The 15,330-nt window shown below is 43.4% G+C and overlaps 1 protein-coding gene across 2 annotated transcripts in view; it reads left to right on the forward strand.

The window, feature by feature from the left end:
- The window catches only part of ccdc120a (coiled-coil domain containing 120a), a 137,136-nt gene extending 122,857 nt beyond the window's left edge, over positions 1–14,279 (forward strand). For both annotated transcript variants that reach the window (XM_036989099.2, XM_036989098.2), the window contains exons 9-11: positions 453–533; positions 1,360–2,322; positions 11,575–14,279. In XM_036989099.2, the coding sequence (XP_036844994.1) occupies positions 453–533; positions 1,360–2,322; positions 11,575–11,677 (1,147 nt within the window). In that variant the 3' untranslated portion in view covers positions 11,678–14,279. The remainder of the gene's footprint in view (positions 1–452; positions 534–1,359; positions 2,323–11,574) is intronic.
- Positions 14,280–15,330: the final 1,051 nt, after the last annotated feature.

Here is a 15,330-nt window from a genome sequence, read left to right on the forward strand (position 1 = left end):
CTATGGCCTAGTTTCATACATTCTGACCAGGAAGAGCGATGTTGTCTCCTACAGAATTTACGGCCCAGTTTCATACATTCTAACCAGGAAGAGCGACGTTGTCTCCTACAGAATTTACGGCCCAGTTTCATACATTCTAACCAGGAAGAGCGATGTTGTCTCCTACAGAATTTACGGCCCAGTTTCATACATTCTAACCAGGAAGAGCGATGTTGTCTCTTACAGAATTTACGGCCCAGTTTCATACATTCTAACCAGGAAGAGCGATGTTGTCTCCTACAGAATTTACGGCCCAGTTTCATACATTCTAACCAGGAAGAGCGATGTTGTCTCCTACAGAATCTATGGCCCAGTTTCATACATTCTAACCTCCTAGATATGTCCTGTCTTGAGACTGTGGTATGTTGTAGTCCTAATGCAGAGTCTTGCTGTGTGTGTCGTACTCTTCCCAGAAGCAATATGGAGGGGAGGAGTGTACCTACCACACCCCTCCTCGCTAGGAACGGACCAACAGGTGTCCACAACCACATCAGGTGAGCTGAAGTCTTAAACTGTACAACTAACCCTAAACCAACAGGTGTTCACAACCACATCAAGTGATCTGAAGTCTTAAACTGTACAACTAACCCTAAACCAACAGGTGTTCACAACCACATCAAGTGATCTGAAGTCTTAAACTGTACAACTAACCCTAAACCAACAGGTGTTCACAACCACATCAGGTGATCTGAAGTCTTAGGCCTAGATTCAATCAGATTAAGCATTAACCCGGTAACAGCAGACGCGTAGCAGATGTTTTGGAAATGTCTGAGATGGAACTGTGTTGGAGCCGGTCAAATCGGTCAGCAGCTGCTCTTGTGATCATTGTCACACGAAGCCACACCCGCCCCTCTCAAGTTAGAAGTTCCCGAGCAAGAAAGTGTATGCTATTTAGAATAATAATAATAAAAATCATTCAGCTAAATATTGAGGATTTCTGTCAGCCTAATCGAGGTGTAGATCACATCTGTACGGGATTTCTGTTACTGTGACTCCGTGCAGCCAATGGCAATGCCCGCTTTAGGTGCAAATGGCGGGAGCCAGTTGTGGATTTGACAGCTCTTAACACATTTCCATCTCCGATATCCGCTGTGCGGATGTCAGCTGAAGCAGATCTGATTAAATAGAGTCCTTAATTTATAAAACTAACCCTAACCCACTAGTGTCCAAAATCACTTCAGGTGAGCTGCTATATACACACACTGGAGCTATACGTCTGGATCTCAGAGAGGATTCTTCTTCTTTTTGTTCTCCTCCTCCTCCCTGTTTTTATTTTCAATGGTTTAAATACCTGTTTTTTGTATCTCTTTCCTTTTCCAGGTCAGCTATATCCACAGTGACTACTACCAAGCAGTGGTCAGACAATCCAGAGGTGACCCAGGTGGTTCCTCATCAGTCTCAGGTCAGCGGCCACTCCCCTGGCCCCTCCTCTGGCCCCCCGTCAGGGTCCTATGAGCAGGGAGGAGGAGGGGGAGGCGGAGTTTACAGTGATATCCTGATGGACTATGTATGGGGGAAGCAGCAGCAGCAGCAGAGACAGGTCCAACAGGTCCATGGCAATGGAAAGTTCCTTTCCTCCGTTCCTGTACCTCCTCCTCCTCACTTCAACGGCTACCCCCACCCCCAGGGACATCTCCCAGGGCCCCAGCACGTCTCTGGGGGCCCGCCAGCCTACTCCAGCCCCCTGATGCTCCGGGGGAAACTTGGAGAGCCACGCCGGGTCAAGGTAACCCGTACCAAGTCCTGTGGTCCATTCATCCCTCTCCAGCACCACCAGAATGAGGTACTCCACTTCTCCTCTTACACTTCCTCCTCTTCTGACCCTCCTCTTCCTCCCACCTCCTCCTCCTCCTCGACCGGGACCTCCACAGCTGCCCTGTACCCCCACCAGGGGTCTGGGGTTGAGTCCCAAAAGCACCAGCATGGGTCTGGATCGGGACCCGGTCTCAATCTCAACCACAACCACCAGCTCGGACCACCCCAGTACTCTGACTCCGTCACCCCAGACGACCCCATCCGCAGCCTACACAAGGCCCTGGCTCTGGAGGGCTTGAGGGACTGGTACCTGAGGAACAGCCTGGGTGGAGTGGCGGTGGGGGGGAAGGTACAGGGGCAGGACAACAGGGGGTCCCCCAGGAGGCGTACCACGAACTCCTTGCACGGGTCACACCCTCAGCATCTCCCACACCAGCCCCAGATCTACCAGGGAGACCGAGACAGAGACTACCCTCCATGCCACCTGCCACAGTCACAGACCTTCCACGGGCATCCACTACATGGCAGGTAGGTGTGGTTGGTATGTACAGTATGCTATGTCTGAGTGGTTGTTGTAAGTCAGTGTGTGTACGCTCTAATGTTCTGTCTCTCTGTCGTCCTCCGTTTGCTGCCAGAGGTACTTTATTACAATAGTAAGTCATAAATATTATTGACATTTAACATTTTATTATTAGGATTTTTCATTTCCTTTATTTATCTCACACTCTCTTTTCCATTCGCCGAGTGGACAGGGCGGTCAGGGAAATGAAAGGCGAAAGGGATTTTGCATCTTCGTCGACTCGACCCATTGTTCACCTGTTTTTGGAATACCGGATGGTCAAATGCTGACCCGTCTCCCAGGGGACTTTTCATCTGTTATCGTGACTGTTGTATACATTCCACCCCAGGACAACAAATATAACAAGCTAGGCACTTAAGCAAATGTACGAAACTATAAACAAGCAGGAAAACTTACATCCGGAGGCTGCCATTTCTTGTCGCCGGCGATTTTAATTCTGCGTCAGTAAGACACGTGATGCCCAACTACCATCAACACGTGTCCTTCACCACTAGGGGCAGTAAAGTCTTAGACCACTGTTACCCGACAAGGCCCTCCCTTGTGCACCATTCGGCGAATCAGATCCTGACTATATACTCATGCTTCCTGTTTACAAGCAGAAGTTCAAACAGGAAGTACCCGTGACACACTCAGTTGAGAAATGGTCATCAGAATCACATTGGAATATGTTCCCAGACTCTCCAGATAACATCGACGAGCTAACCACCTCCATCACCGGTTTCATAAGGAAACGCATCGGAGACGTTGTCCTACGGTGAAGTTTCGCTGGTTCTCCAATCAAAAGCCCTGGATTAACACAGAGGTTGTAGCTAAACTAAAGGACAGGGCTACCACACACAGAGCTACCGTAAACAACCCTGAGGATACCACACACAGAGCTATCCCAGACAACCCTGAGGATACCACACACAGAGCTACCGTAGACAACCCTGAGGATACCACACACAGAGCTACCGTAGACAACCCTGAGGATACCACACACAGAGCAACCGTAGACAACCCTGAGGCTACAGCTGAGGACAGGAACAAGTACCAGAAGTCCCTCTACGACCTCCTCAGAGTCATCAAATGAGCAAAATGACAATATAGGAACAAGGTGGAATCATATTACATAGGCTGCGACGCAGAGTTCAGAGGTTATAGTCCATTACGGATTAGAAAGGAAAGCCGTGATCTGCCCAACGACGCCTCTCTTCCAGATGAACTCAATGCATTTCATGCACGCTTCGACAATAACAACACCGTAAAGTGAGTGACGGCCCTCACCGACCCAGAGGACCAGGGGGATCACGCTCTCCGAGGCCAACTTGAGTAAGGTCTTTCAATCAGGTCAACACTTGCAGGGCCGGACGGTATTCCCAGAGCATGTTCTCAGAGCACATCACCTCCATCATCCAAGCCACTTTAGATCCACTCCAATTTGTATACCGCCCCAACATAGAATGACACAACCTCACTTGCACTCCACACTGCCCTCACCCATGCTAGATAAGAGGAATATCTATGTGAGAATGCTGTTCATTGACTACAGCTCAGCATTTAACACCATTGTCCCCTCCAAGCGTCTCACCAAGCTAAGGACCCTTTGACTGAACAGCTCCATCTGCAACTGGATCCTGGACTTCCTGACGGGCTGACCCCAGGTGGTGAGGGTAGGTAACAACCCATCTGCCATGCTGACCCTCGACACTGGAGTCCCCCAGGGGTGTGTGCTTAGTCCCCTCCTGTACTCCTTGTTCACCCACGACTGGCTGGCCACGCACGACTCCCAACACCATCATCAACTTTGCTGACGACCAAACAGTGGTTGGTCCTTATCAAAATCAAACGACGAGACAGCCTACAGGGAGGGGGTAAGTGACCTGGCACTCACACACACAGTTGTGAAGACGGCGGGACTCTTCCCCCTCAGGAAGTTGAAAAGATTTGGCATGGGCCCTCAAATCCTCAAAAACTACTACAGCTGCACCATTGATAACATCTTGACTGGCTGCATCACTGCTTGGTATGGCAACAGCACCGCCCTCGGTGGCATGGTGCTACAGAAGGTGATGCAGATAGCCCAGTACATCACTGGGGCCGAGCCCCCTGACATCCAGGACTTCTATGTCAGGCGGGTGTGAAACAAAGTCCCGGAAAATCATTAGACTCCAGCGACCCAAGTCATAGACTGTTCTCTCTGCTTCCGCACGGCAATCGGTACTGGAGCAACAAGTCTGACACCAACAGGCTCCTGAACAGCTTCTATCCCCTAACCATAAGACTGCTAAATAGCTAACAAAATGGCTACACTGACTATCTGAGATGACCTTTTGTATTTTATGAAATTGTTTTTTAATTCTGATAGATACGGATTCTGTGACACTGTTAGCTTTTTTCAGCTGGGACCGCAAGTTTGTGCCCCAGATTTCTGCTAAAACAGCACAACGGTTAGCGGTTACGCCGAGGAACTGAAGTAAAACTACAACATTATCTTGAACATCCTTGTTGGCACAGGGAAGAAAATAATCATCTCTGTGTTATTGAAGGGATTTGGAACGTTACAGCCGCATCGCTGCCCTTGACGAGTTTCCTGAAGAAACTTTTGCAAAGACAGGAATGTCTCCTTCTGTGACAATTTTGACTTGCTGTGGGAGCAACCAACACTCTTTAAAAGAGACTGGATTCACCCGAACCGCAGGGGTTCCAGAATTATTTCCATCAACATAGCGAACTGCTTAAGAGACTGGATTCACCCGAACCGCAGGGGTTCCAGAATTATCTCCATCAACATAGCGAACTGCTGAAGAGACTGACGGTGTGAGTTTGGCTCCAGTCCTCCTCCCATAATAAGACAACAGAGGACATGGAAATCCTAATTCTATCGTATTACATCCCGGAGAAATAGAAGTGCAGTCAATGTGATTAGCCTAATCTATCTTCCTTTGGCTGTTAGCACCAAGGGTATTGTCAGCAATAATCATATGCCCATAGAATTGAATTCCACTGTTTCCACTGAAACTGTTTGCCTTAGGGAAGAAGCCTACTCGGTACCATTGGCTCAAATGTAAAATGTCACTGGCATGTCTACCTCGGATCAGCCTCTTCAGAGTAGCAACAAACAAGCAATCCAGAAAAGAGACAATAAATAACCCATGTTAAAATATGTAGCCTGAGAAACATGGTTCATGAAATTGACTACTTACTAACACTTAAAAACATTCATATTCTGGCCGTCTCAGAAACATATTTGATGATTCCTTTGATGATGTAGTAGTATCTACAGTTGAAGTCGGACGTTTACATACACCTTAGCCAAATACATTTAAAGTCAATTCTTCACAATTCCTGACGTTTAATCCTAGTAAAAATTCCCTGTTTTAGGCCAGTTAGGATCACCACTTTATTTTAAGAATGCGAAATGTCAGAATAATAGCAGAGAGAATGATCTATTTCAGCTTTTATTTCTTTCATCACATTCCCAGTGGGTCAGAAGTTTACATACACTCAATTAGTATTTGGTAGCATTGCCTTTAAATTGTTTAACTTGAATCAAATGTTTCAGGTAGCCTTCCACAAGCTTCCCACAATAAGTTGGGTGAATTTTGTCCCATTCCTCCTGATAGAGCTGGTGTAACTGGGTCAGGTGTGTAGGCCTCCTTGCTCACACACACTTTTTCAGTTGTGCCCACAAATGTTCTATGGGATTGGAAGTACTTTGGAAGTATGCTTGGGGTCATTGTCCATTTGGAAGACCCATTTGCAACCACTGATGTCTTGAGATGTTGCTTCAATATATCCACATAATTTCCCCACCTCATGATGCCATCTATTTTTTAAGTGCACCAGTCCCTCCTGCAGCAAAACACCCCCACAACATGTTGCTGGCACCCAAGTGCTTCACGGTTGGGATGGTGTTCTTCGGCTTGCACTTTTCCTCCAAACATAACGATGGTCTTTATGGCCAAACAGTTTTTTGTTTCATCAGACCAGAGGACATTTCTCCAAAAAGTACGATCTTTGTCCCCATGTGCAGTTGCAAACCGTAGTCCGGCTTTTTTTATGGCAGTTTTGGAGCAGTGGATTCTTCCTTGCTGAGCGGCCTTTCATGTTATGTCGATATAGGACTCGTTTTACTGTGGATATAGATACTTTTGTACCAGTTCCCTCCAGCATCTTCACAAGGTCCTTTGCTGTTGTTCTGGGATTGATTTGCACTTTTCGCACAAGTGCGTTCATCTCTAGGAGACAGAACACGTCTCCTTCCTGAGTGGTATGACGGCTGCGTGGTCCCATGGTGTTTATACTTGCATACTATTGTTTGTACAGATGAACGTGGTACCTTCAGGCGTTTGGAAATTGCTCCCAAGGATGAACCAGACTTGTTGAGGTCTACAATGTTTTTTTCTGAGGTCTTGGCTGATTTATTTTGATTTCCCTATGATGTCAAGCAAAGAAGCACTGAATTTGAAGGTAAGCCTTGAAATACATCCACAGGTACACTCAAATTAGGTCAATTAGCCTATCAGAAGCTTCTAAAGCCATGACATATTTTTTGGATTTTTCCAATCTGTTTAAAGGCACAGTCAACGTAGTGTATGTAAACTTCTGACCCACTGGAATTGTGATACAGTGAATTATGTGTGAAATAGTGAAATAAATAATCTGTCTGTAAACAATTGTTGGAAAAATGACTTGTGTCATACACAAAGTAGATGTCCTAACTGACTTGCAAAACTATAGTTTGTTAACAAGACATTTGTGGAGTGGTTGAAAAATGAGTTTTAATGACTCAAACCTAAGTGTATGTAAACTTCTGACTTCAACTGTATACATGGTTCTAGAATATACAGGAAAGATAGACGATTCCTTTGATGATGCAGTAGTACCCATACATGGTTCTAGAATATACAGGAAAGATAGACGATTCCTTTGATGATGCAGTAGTACCCATACATGGTTCTAGAATATACAGGAAAGATAGGAAATATAGAGAAGTTGCTATAGACCTCCAAGTGCTAAAAGTCTGTTTTTGGACAATATGTGTGAAATGCTCGATGATGTATGTAATATGAACAGAGAATAATATTTTCTGGGTGACCTAACTATTGACTGGTTGTCAACCAGCTGTTCACACAAAAAAAGAAGCTTCAAACTATAACCAGTGTGCCTATAATATTGTTCAGGTTATCAGTCAACCTGCCAGGGTATTTACAAACAGAGCAGGAACTAAATCATTAACGTGTATTGATCACATCTTTATCTGCTGTAAAGCAGTATCCAGATCCATTAGATGTAGTGATCATAATATAACAGCCGTATCTAGAAAAACACTAAGTTCCAAAGGTGGGTCCTGATCATGCAATAAGTTCAGATTTTTATGTCGAAGATGTGAAAAATATTTGTTGTTCTGATGTGTAATGAGGAACAACTTGACGGCGCACTTTGGCGCTTCTTCCGGTTACTGATAGAAATGCACCCATCAGGAAACTGACTATCCCCGAGTGTTGGGCCAGTAACTGAAAGGTTGCTAGATCGAATCCCTAAGCTGACAAGGTACAAATCTGTCGTTCTGCCCGGCAGTTAACCCACTGTTCCTAGGACGTCATTGAAAATAAGAATTTGTTCTCAACTGACTTGCCTAGTTAAATAAAGGTAAAATGAGAACTTCCAAATCTCCATGGATAGAGGATGAATTGAAAAAAATGTATGGCTGAGAGGGATGAACCAAAGGGACAAGTAAGGACAAGCCACCTTGTACCAACAACCTGGATGGTAAATTGCTGAAGTTGGTAGCGGAATACTGTTTGCTACATCTTCAATTTAAGCCTAGAAGACGGTGTATACCCTCAGGCTCGGAGGGGGGCAAAGGTCATTCCGCTACCCAAGAAGCACCCTTTAATGGATCAAACAGCCGACCAATCAGCTTGTTGTTGCTTAGCAAACTTTTGGAAAAACAAATTGACAATGGACTGTCAGCATGCTTATAGAGAAGGGCAGTCGACACAAATGACTGATGATTGGTTGAAAGAAATTGATAATAATAAGATTGTGAGCTGTTTTGTTACATTTCAGTGCAGCTTTTGATATTCTTGATCATAACGTATTGCTGAAAAAAACATTTAATTTATTTTGTATTTCCATCCTCTGCCTTAGATAACTATCTAATAGGGTTTTCTTTAATGGAAGCCTCTCTAATGCAAATTTGGTTGAGTGTGGTATACCGCAGGGCAGCCAGTTAGGGCCATTATTGTTTTCTGTTTTTACTAATGACCCTCCACTGACCTTGAATAAAGCCTGTGCGTCTTTGTACGCCGATGACTCAACCGTATATATACGTCAGCTACGACAGTAAAATGTAAAACCTGTACTACTGCCCGGTTGTGTGGTCATGTGCGACAAAGAAGGACATAGGAAAATTGCAGTCCAGAACAGAGCAGCACATATTACACGTAGGTGTACATGGATGGCGAGTGTCAGCATGTTAAGCTCTCCCGGCTCAAAGTTGAGGAGAGATTGACTGCATCACTGTTGGTCTTTGTGCGAGGTGTTGATGGTACCAAACGGTCTGTTCAAGCAGTTGGCAACACAGTTCAGACACTCATCTGTACAACACAACACATTCAACCAGCGGTCTCTTCACAGTCCCCAGGTCCAGAACAGAGGCTTGGGGAAACACAGTATTAAATAGAGCCATGACTAAATGGAACTCTCTGTCACCAAAGATAGTTTAGTTTATTTTTGTTTTTTTACCTGATAAAAAAGCACCTTTATGGCACAACGGGGACTGTGAAGAGACAGACATTTTTTATAAATTATGTAGTGTTATGTATTGTATTATGTAGTGTTATGTAGTGTATTATGTAGTGTATTATGTAGTGTATTACGTAGGTAGGGTATTATGTAGTGTTATGTATTGTATTATGTAGTGTATTACGTAGGTAGGGTATTATGTAGTGTATTACGTAGGGTATTATGTAGTGTTATGTATTGTATTATGTAGTGTATCACGTAGGGTATTATGTAGTGTATTACGTAGGTAGGGTATTATGTAGTGTATTACGTAGGGTATTATGTAGTGTTATGTATTGTATTATGTAGTGTATCACGTAGGGTATAATGTAGTGTATTACGTAGTGTTATGTAGTGTATTACGTAGTGTTATGTATTGTATTACGTAGTGTATTACGTAGTGTTATGTAGTGTATTACGTAGTGTTATGTATTGTATTACGTAGTGTATTACGTAGTGTTATGTAGTGTATCACGTAGGGTATTATGTAGTATATTACGTAGTGTTATGTATTGTATTATGTAGTGTATTACGTAGTGTATTACGTAGTGTATTACGTAGTGTATCATGTAGGGTATTATGTAGTGTATTACGTAGTGTTATGTAGTATATTACGTAGTGTATTACGTAGTGTTATGTATTGTATTATGTAGTGTATTACGTAGTGTTATGTAGTATATTACGTAGTGTATTACGTAGTGTTATGTAGTATATTACGTAGTGTATTACGTAGTGTTATGTATTGTATTATGTAGTGTTATGTATTGTATTATGTAGTGTTATGTATTGTATTACGTAGTGTTATGTATTGTATTACGTAGTGTTATGTATTGTATTACGTAGTGTTATGTATTGTATTACGTAGTGTTATGTATTGTATTACGTAGTGTTATGTATTGTATTACGTAGTGTTATGTATTGTATTACGTAGTGTTATGTATTGTATTATGTAGTGTATTATGTAGTGTTATGTAGTATATTACGTAGTGTTATGTAGTATATTACGTAGTGTATTACGTAGTGTTATGTAGTGTATTACGTATGGTATTATGTAGTATATTATGTAGTGTTATGTATGTATACCATATAGGGTATATGGTATGCTGACCCTGTATATAGTATGCTGACCCTGTATATGGTATGCTGACCCTGTAGACAGTATGCTGACCCTGTATTCAGTATGCTGACCCTGTATACAGTATGCTGACCCTGTAAATAGTATATAGTATGCTGACCCAGTATACAGTATGCTGACCCTGTATTCAGTATGCTGACCCTGTAAATAGTATATAGTATGCTGACCCAGTATACAGTATGCTGACCCTGTAAAGAGTATACAGTATGCTGACCCGGTATATAGTATGACCCTGTGCATATCGTATGCTGACCCTGTATACAGTATGCTGACCCTGTAGACAGTATGCTGACCCTGTAGACAGTATGCTAACCCTGTGTATATAGTATGCTGACCCTGTATATAGTATCCTGACCCTGTGTATATAGTATGCTGACCCTGTATATAGTATCCTGACCCTGTATACAGTATGCTGACCCTGTATATAGTATATTGTATAGTATATTGTATGCTGACCCTGTAGACAGTATGCTGACCCTGTGTATATAGTATGCTGACCCTGTATATAGTATCCTGACCCTGTATACAGTATGCTGACCCTGTGTATATAGTATCCTGACCCTGTATATAGTATCCTGACCTTGTGTATATAGTATCCTGACCCTGTATATAGTATCCTGACCCTGTATACAGTATGCTGACCCTGTATACAGTATGCTGACCCTGTATATAGTATGCTGACCCTGTATATAGTATGCTGACCCTGTATATAGTATGCTGACCCTGTATATAGTATCCTGACCCTGTATATAGTATCCTGACCCTGTATACAGTATGCTGACCCTGTATACAGTATGCTGACCCTGTATATAGTATGCTGACCCTGTATATAGTATCCTGACCCTGTATTCAGTATGCTGACCCTGAATACAGTATGCTGACCCTGTATACTGTATGCTGACCCTGTATATAGTATGCTGACCCTGTATATAGTATCCTGACCCTGTATTCAGTATGCTGACCCTGAATACAGTATGCTGACCCTGTATACAGTATGCTGACCCTGTATACAGTATGCTGACCCTGTATACAGTATGCTGACCCTGTAGACAGTATGCTGACCCTGTAGACAGTATGCTGACCCTGTATACAGTATGCTGACCCTGTATATAGTAATCTTACTTTCTTGTGTTCTTCTTATTTTTATTTATTGTTTGTTGTTGTTCAACATTGTTGTTTTTAGTGCTACATTGATATTGATTAGTCCATTGTTGAGGTTTAGAGCTGAAAGACATTCCACTGTACTTTTTCACGTGACATTGAAACTTGGAACTCTCTCCCTTCTCTTTCTCAGGTCTCTGTATCAGGAGTCCTTCCCATCCCAGATGCAGGAGCTGACCCTGAAAGAACCCAGCACTGACAGAGGTGACCTGCCTACCCCGGGTACACTGGTCTAACAACAACAACAGGTGACCTGCCTACCCCGGGTACACTGGTCTAACAACAACAACAACAACAACAACAGAGGTGACCTGCCTACCCCGGGTACACTGGTCTAACAACAACAACAGGTGACCTGCCTACCCCGGGTACACTGGTCTAACAACAACAACAGGTGACCTGCCTACCCCGGGTACACTGGTCTAACAACAACAACAACAACAACAACAACAGAGGTGACCTGCCTACCCCGGGTACACTGGTCGAACAACAACAACAACAGAGGTGACCTGCCTACCCCGGGTACACTGGTCGAACAACAACAACAACAGAGGTGACCTGCCTACCCCGGGTACACTGGTCGAACAACAACAACAACAGAGGTGACCTGCCTACCCCGGGTACACTGGTCTAACAACAACAACAACAACAACAGAGGTGACCTGCCTACCCCGGGTACACTGGTCTAACAACAACAACAGGTGACCTGCCTACCCCGGGTACACTGGTCTAACAACAACAACAACAACAACAACAACAACAACAGAGGTGACCTGCCTACCCCGGGTACACTGGTCGAACAACAACAACAACAGAGGTGACCTGCCTACCCCGGGTACACTGGTCGAACAACAACAACAACAGAGGTGACCTGCCTACCCCGGGTACACTGGTCGAACAACAACAACAACAGAGGTGACCTGCCTACCCCGGGTACACTGGTCTAACAACAACAACAACAGAGGTGACCTGCCTACCCCGGGTACACTGGTCGAACAACAACAACAACAGAGGTGACCTGCCTACCCCGGGTACACTGGTCTAACAACAACAACAACAACAACAGAGGTGACCTGCCTACCCCGGGTACACTGGTCTAACAACAACAACAACAACAGAGGTGACCTGCCTACCCCGGGTACACTGGTCTAACAACAACAACAACAACAACAACAACAACAACAACAACAACAGACAGACATGTTACTGACTGAATGATACACAGTCCTATTGTAGAGCAACTTCATGGACCTGCATACAAAAAGGAAAATAGGAAGGACATTTATTTACACTATATTTGTATTGTTTTTCCTGCACATTTTTTGGGGGGAGAGAGAATGATAGAAGAATGTGACATTCTTCTAGAACTCAAAAGAGAAGTTGTTGTCCCTCCCCCCCCCCTCCCCCCCTAAGGGAGCTTTTCTTCTCAGTTCATCATCAAAGTCGGATCATGCATTGCCTCTGAAGATCAATGACAAGGTGCTTGAAAGAGTCTAGCACTTCAAACAGTCTCTGGTAGAACTATAGGCCAGCGGAACATTGCTGTAGTTTATACAACCGATCCAGGTGAAGGACGTTGAACAAGGTCATGGACAGTGTTACAGGTTCCTCAACTGTTACAGAAATACTGAATTTCTCTAAGTGAACCATCTTCATCATCATCTTCATCGTCATCCACATAGAATTCCAGGTCTTTAGTAGGGACGGCAAATAGATAAGTACACACACAACTAACCAAACAGAAAGCACACCCATACGTTGTCACACAGACCCTACAGTACAACGAATCAGGTTGGTTAGGGAATGGGAAAGAGATGTCTGTGTTAACTCCGATACACTGATCCGTCTCAGTCTACAGAAGGATCTGCAGTCTATAATCACATTTCTATGACAGACAGACAAATCGAAGGGGGGGGGGGGGGGGGGCTTTTATGTTAGCGATGAGGTTCAGTCAGTTGTTTTGTCCACCAGAAGCAATAAGATAATACCAGCTCCCTCTAGCACACTGCTCTCTCAGTAACACACAATAACCTGGACTCAGGGGTAGACGTAACATAGTAAAGGTAAATCCAGGACACTCCAATTAGTATGACATGTTAAGTTTCAGATGATATGTATACATTTTTGATGTACGTCATTCATTTCGTATGATATGTTACGAATTGCAATTCGTACAGTAAATTACGAATTTGCAAAGCAAATTCCAATTTGTTATGGGTAACATTAGCTAGGTGGCTAACGTTATCTAGGCTAGGGGTTATCAGTTAAAGGGTTAAGGTTAGGTAAAGGGTTAGCTAACATGCTAAGTAGTTGCTAAAATGCTAAAACTTTCGGTTTGCTAGACGTTCGTGTTATATGCCCACCCAGCCACCCCGACCAACAACCCTAAATTCGATTTTGCCTTAAAACCTCTACAGGATCGTGTCCCCCAAGCGGGATGGTTGAGCTAACATAGGCTAATGCGATTAGTATGAGGTTGTATGTAACAAGAAAATTTCCCAGGACATAGACATAATTGATGTGGGCAGAAAGCTTAAATTTGTGTTAATCTAACTGCACTGTCCAATTTACAGTAGCTATTACAGTGAATTAATACCATGCTATTGTTTGAGGAGAGTGCACAGTTTTGAACATGAAAATGTATTAGTAAACCAATTAGGCACATTTGGGCAGTCTTGAGACAACATTTTGAACAGAAATGCAATGGTTCATTGAATCAGTCTAGAACTTTGCACGTACACTGCTGCCATCTAGTGGCCAACATCTAAAGTATGCCTGACCTGGAATAATACATTATGGCCTTTCTCTTGCATTTCAAAGATGATGGAACAAAACAAACGCATGGTTTATTTCTTTCTATTATCTTTTACCAGATCTAATGTGTTTTATTCTCCTACATTAATTTGTCACATGTCCACAAACTTCAAAATGTTTCCTTTCAAATGGTATCAATAATATGCATATCCTTGCTTCGGGGCCTGAGCTACAGGCAGTTACATTTGGGTATATCATTAGCCCGGAAATTGAAAAAAAAGGGTCTGATCCTGCTATTTTCTATCTCATGTAACCATACCAAACATTACATATCATACTAATTTGAGTGTCTCAGATTTACATTTACTATATTACGTCTAGTCTATGAGACCAGGCTGGACACAATACCAGCTATCACCCACCGGTCCTTGTAGGATGCTTCACATAATCAGGACGAACAACAGTCATGTTATATCCCTTTGGCTCCATTTCAAACACGAAGGGGTGTGTCGTTCCAGACTGCTGCTTGCACTAGTGTGCCAATAGGTGGCACCAAAGGGTGCTTATATTCTTTCCACAACCCACCGAGCCCAGCCCACAGATAATGACAATGTCATAGATCACCTGTTCGTAATTTCTCTTCTCAGCTAATCAGACCTTTAACCCCAAACCAAAAAAAAAAAAAAATGTGATCCGGGTGTTCTACTGAATAAAACAAGCACAATATTCTTATCTATGATGAGCAGCAGGATAGAGACACTTGGGTAAAGGAGGATAACCTAATTTTAAAAAATGTTGATAATTTAGCATACGCTCTTATCCAGAGCAATTTACAGGAGCAATTAGGGTTAAGCGCCTTGCTCAAGGGCACATCGACATAGCTGAAAAATATTTGGCTTGGATATTCGAACCAGCGACCTTTAGGCTACTGGTCCAACGCTCCTACTTTAGGATACCTGCTGCCCTATATAAAACCATGCAACCGACAGCTCAGATGCACCTTATAAAGGCAATGTGGTAAACACTGCCTATGTCGTCTCAATCACAAATGACTTTTAAATGTTACAAGCGCTATAACGTGAATCTTTAAATTGATATCCTGTTCTTTGAAACTCAAAACAACTGAAAAAAAAAA

Source organism: Oncorhynchus mykiss, chromosome 9, assembly GCF_057628025.1.
Source record: "Oncorhynchus mykiss isolate SJ-2025 chromosome 9, ASM5762802v1, whole genome shotgun sequence".
NCBI lineage: Eukaryota > Metazoa > Chordata > Actinopteri > Salmoniformes > Salmonidae > Oncorhynchus > Oncorhynchus mykiss.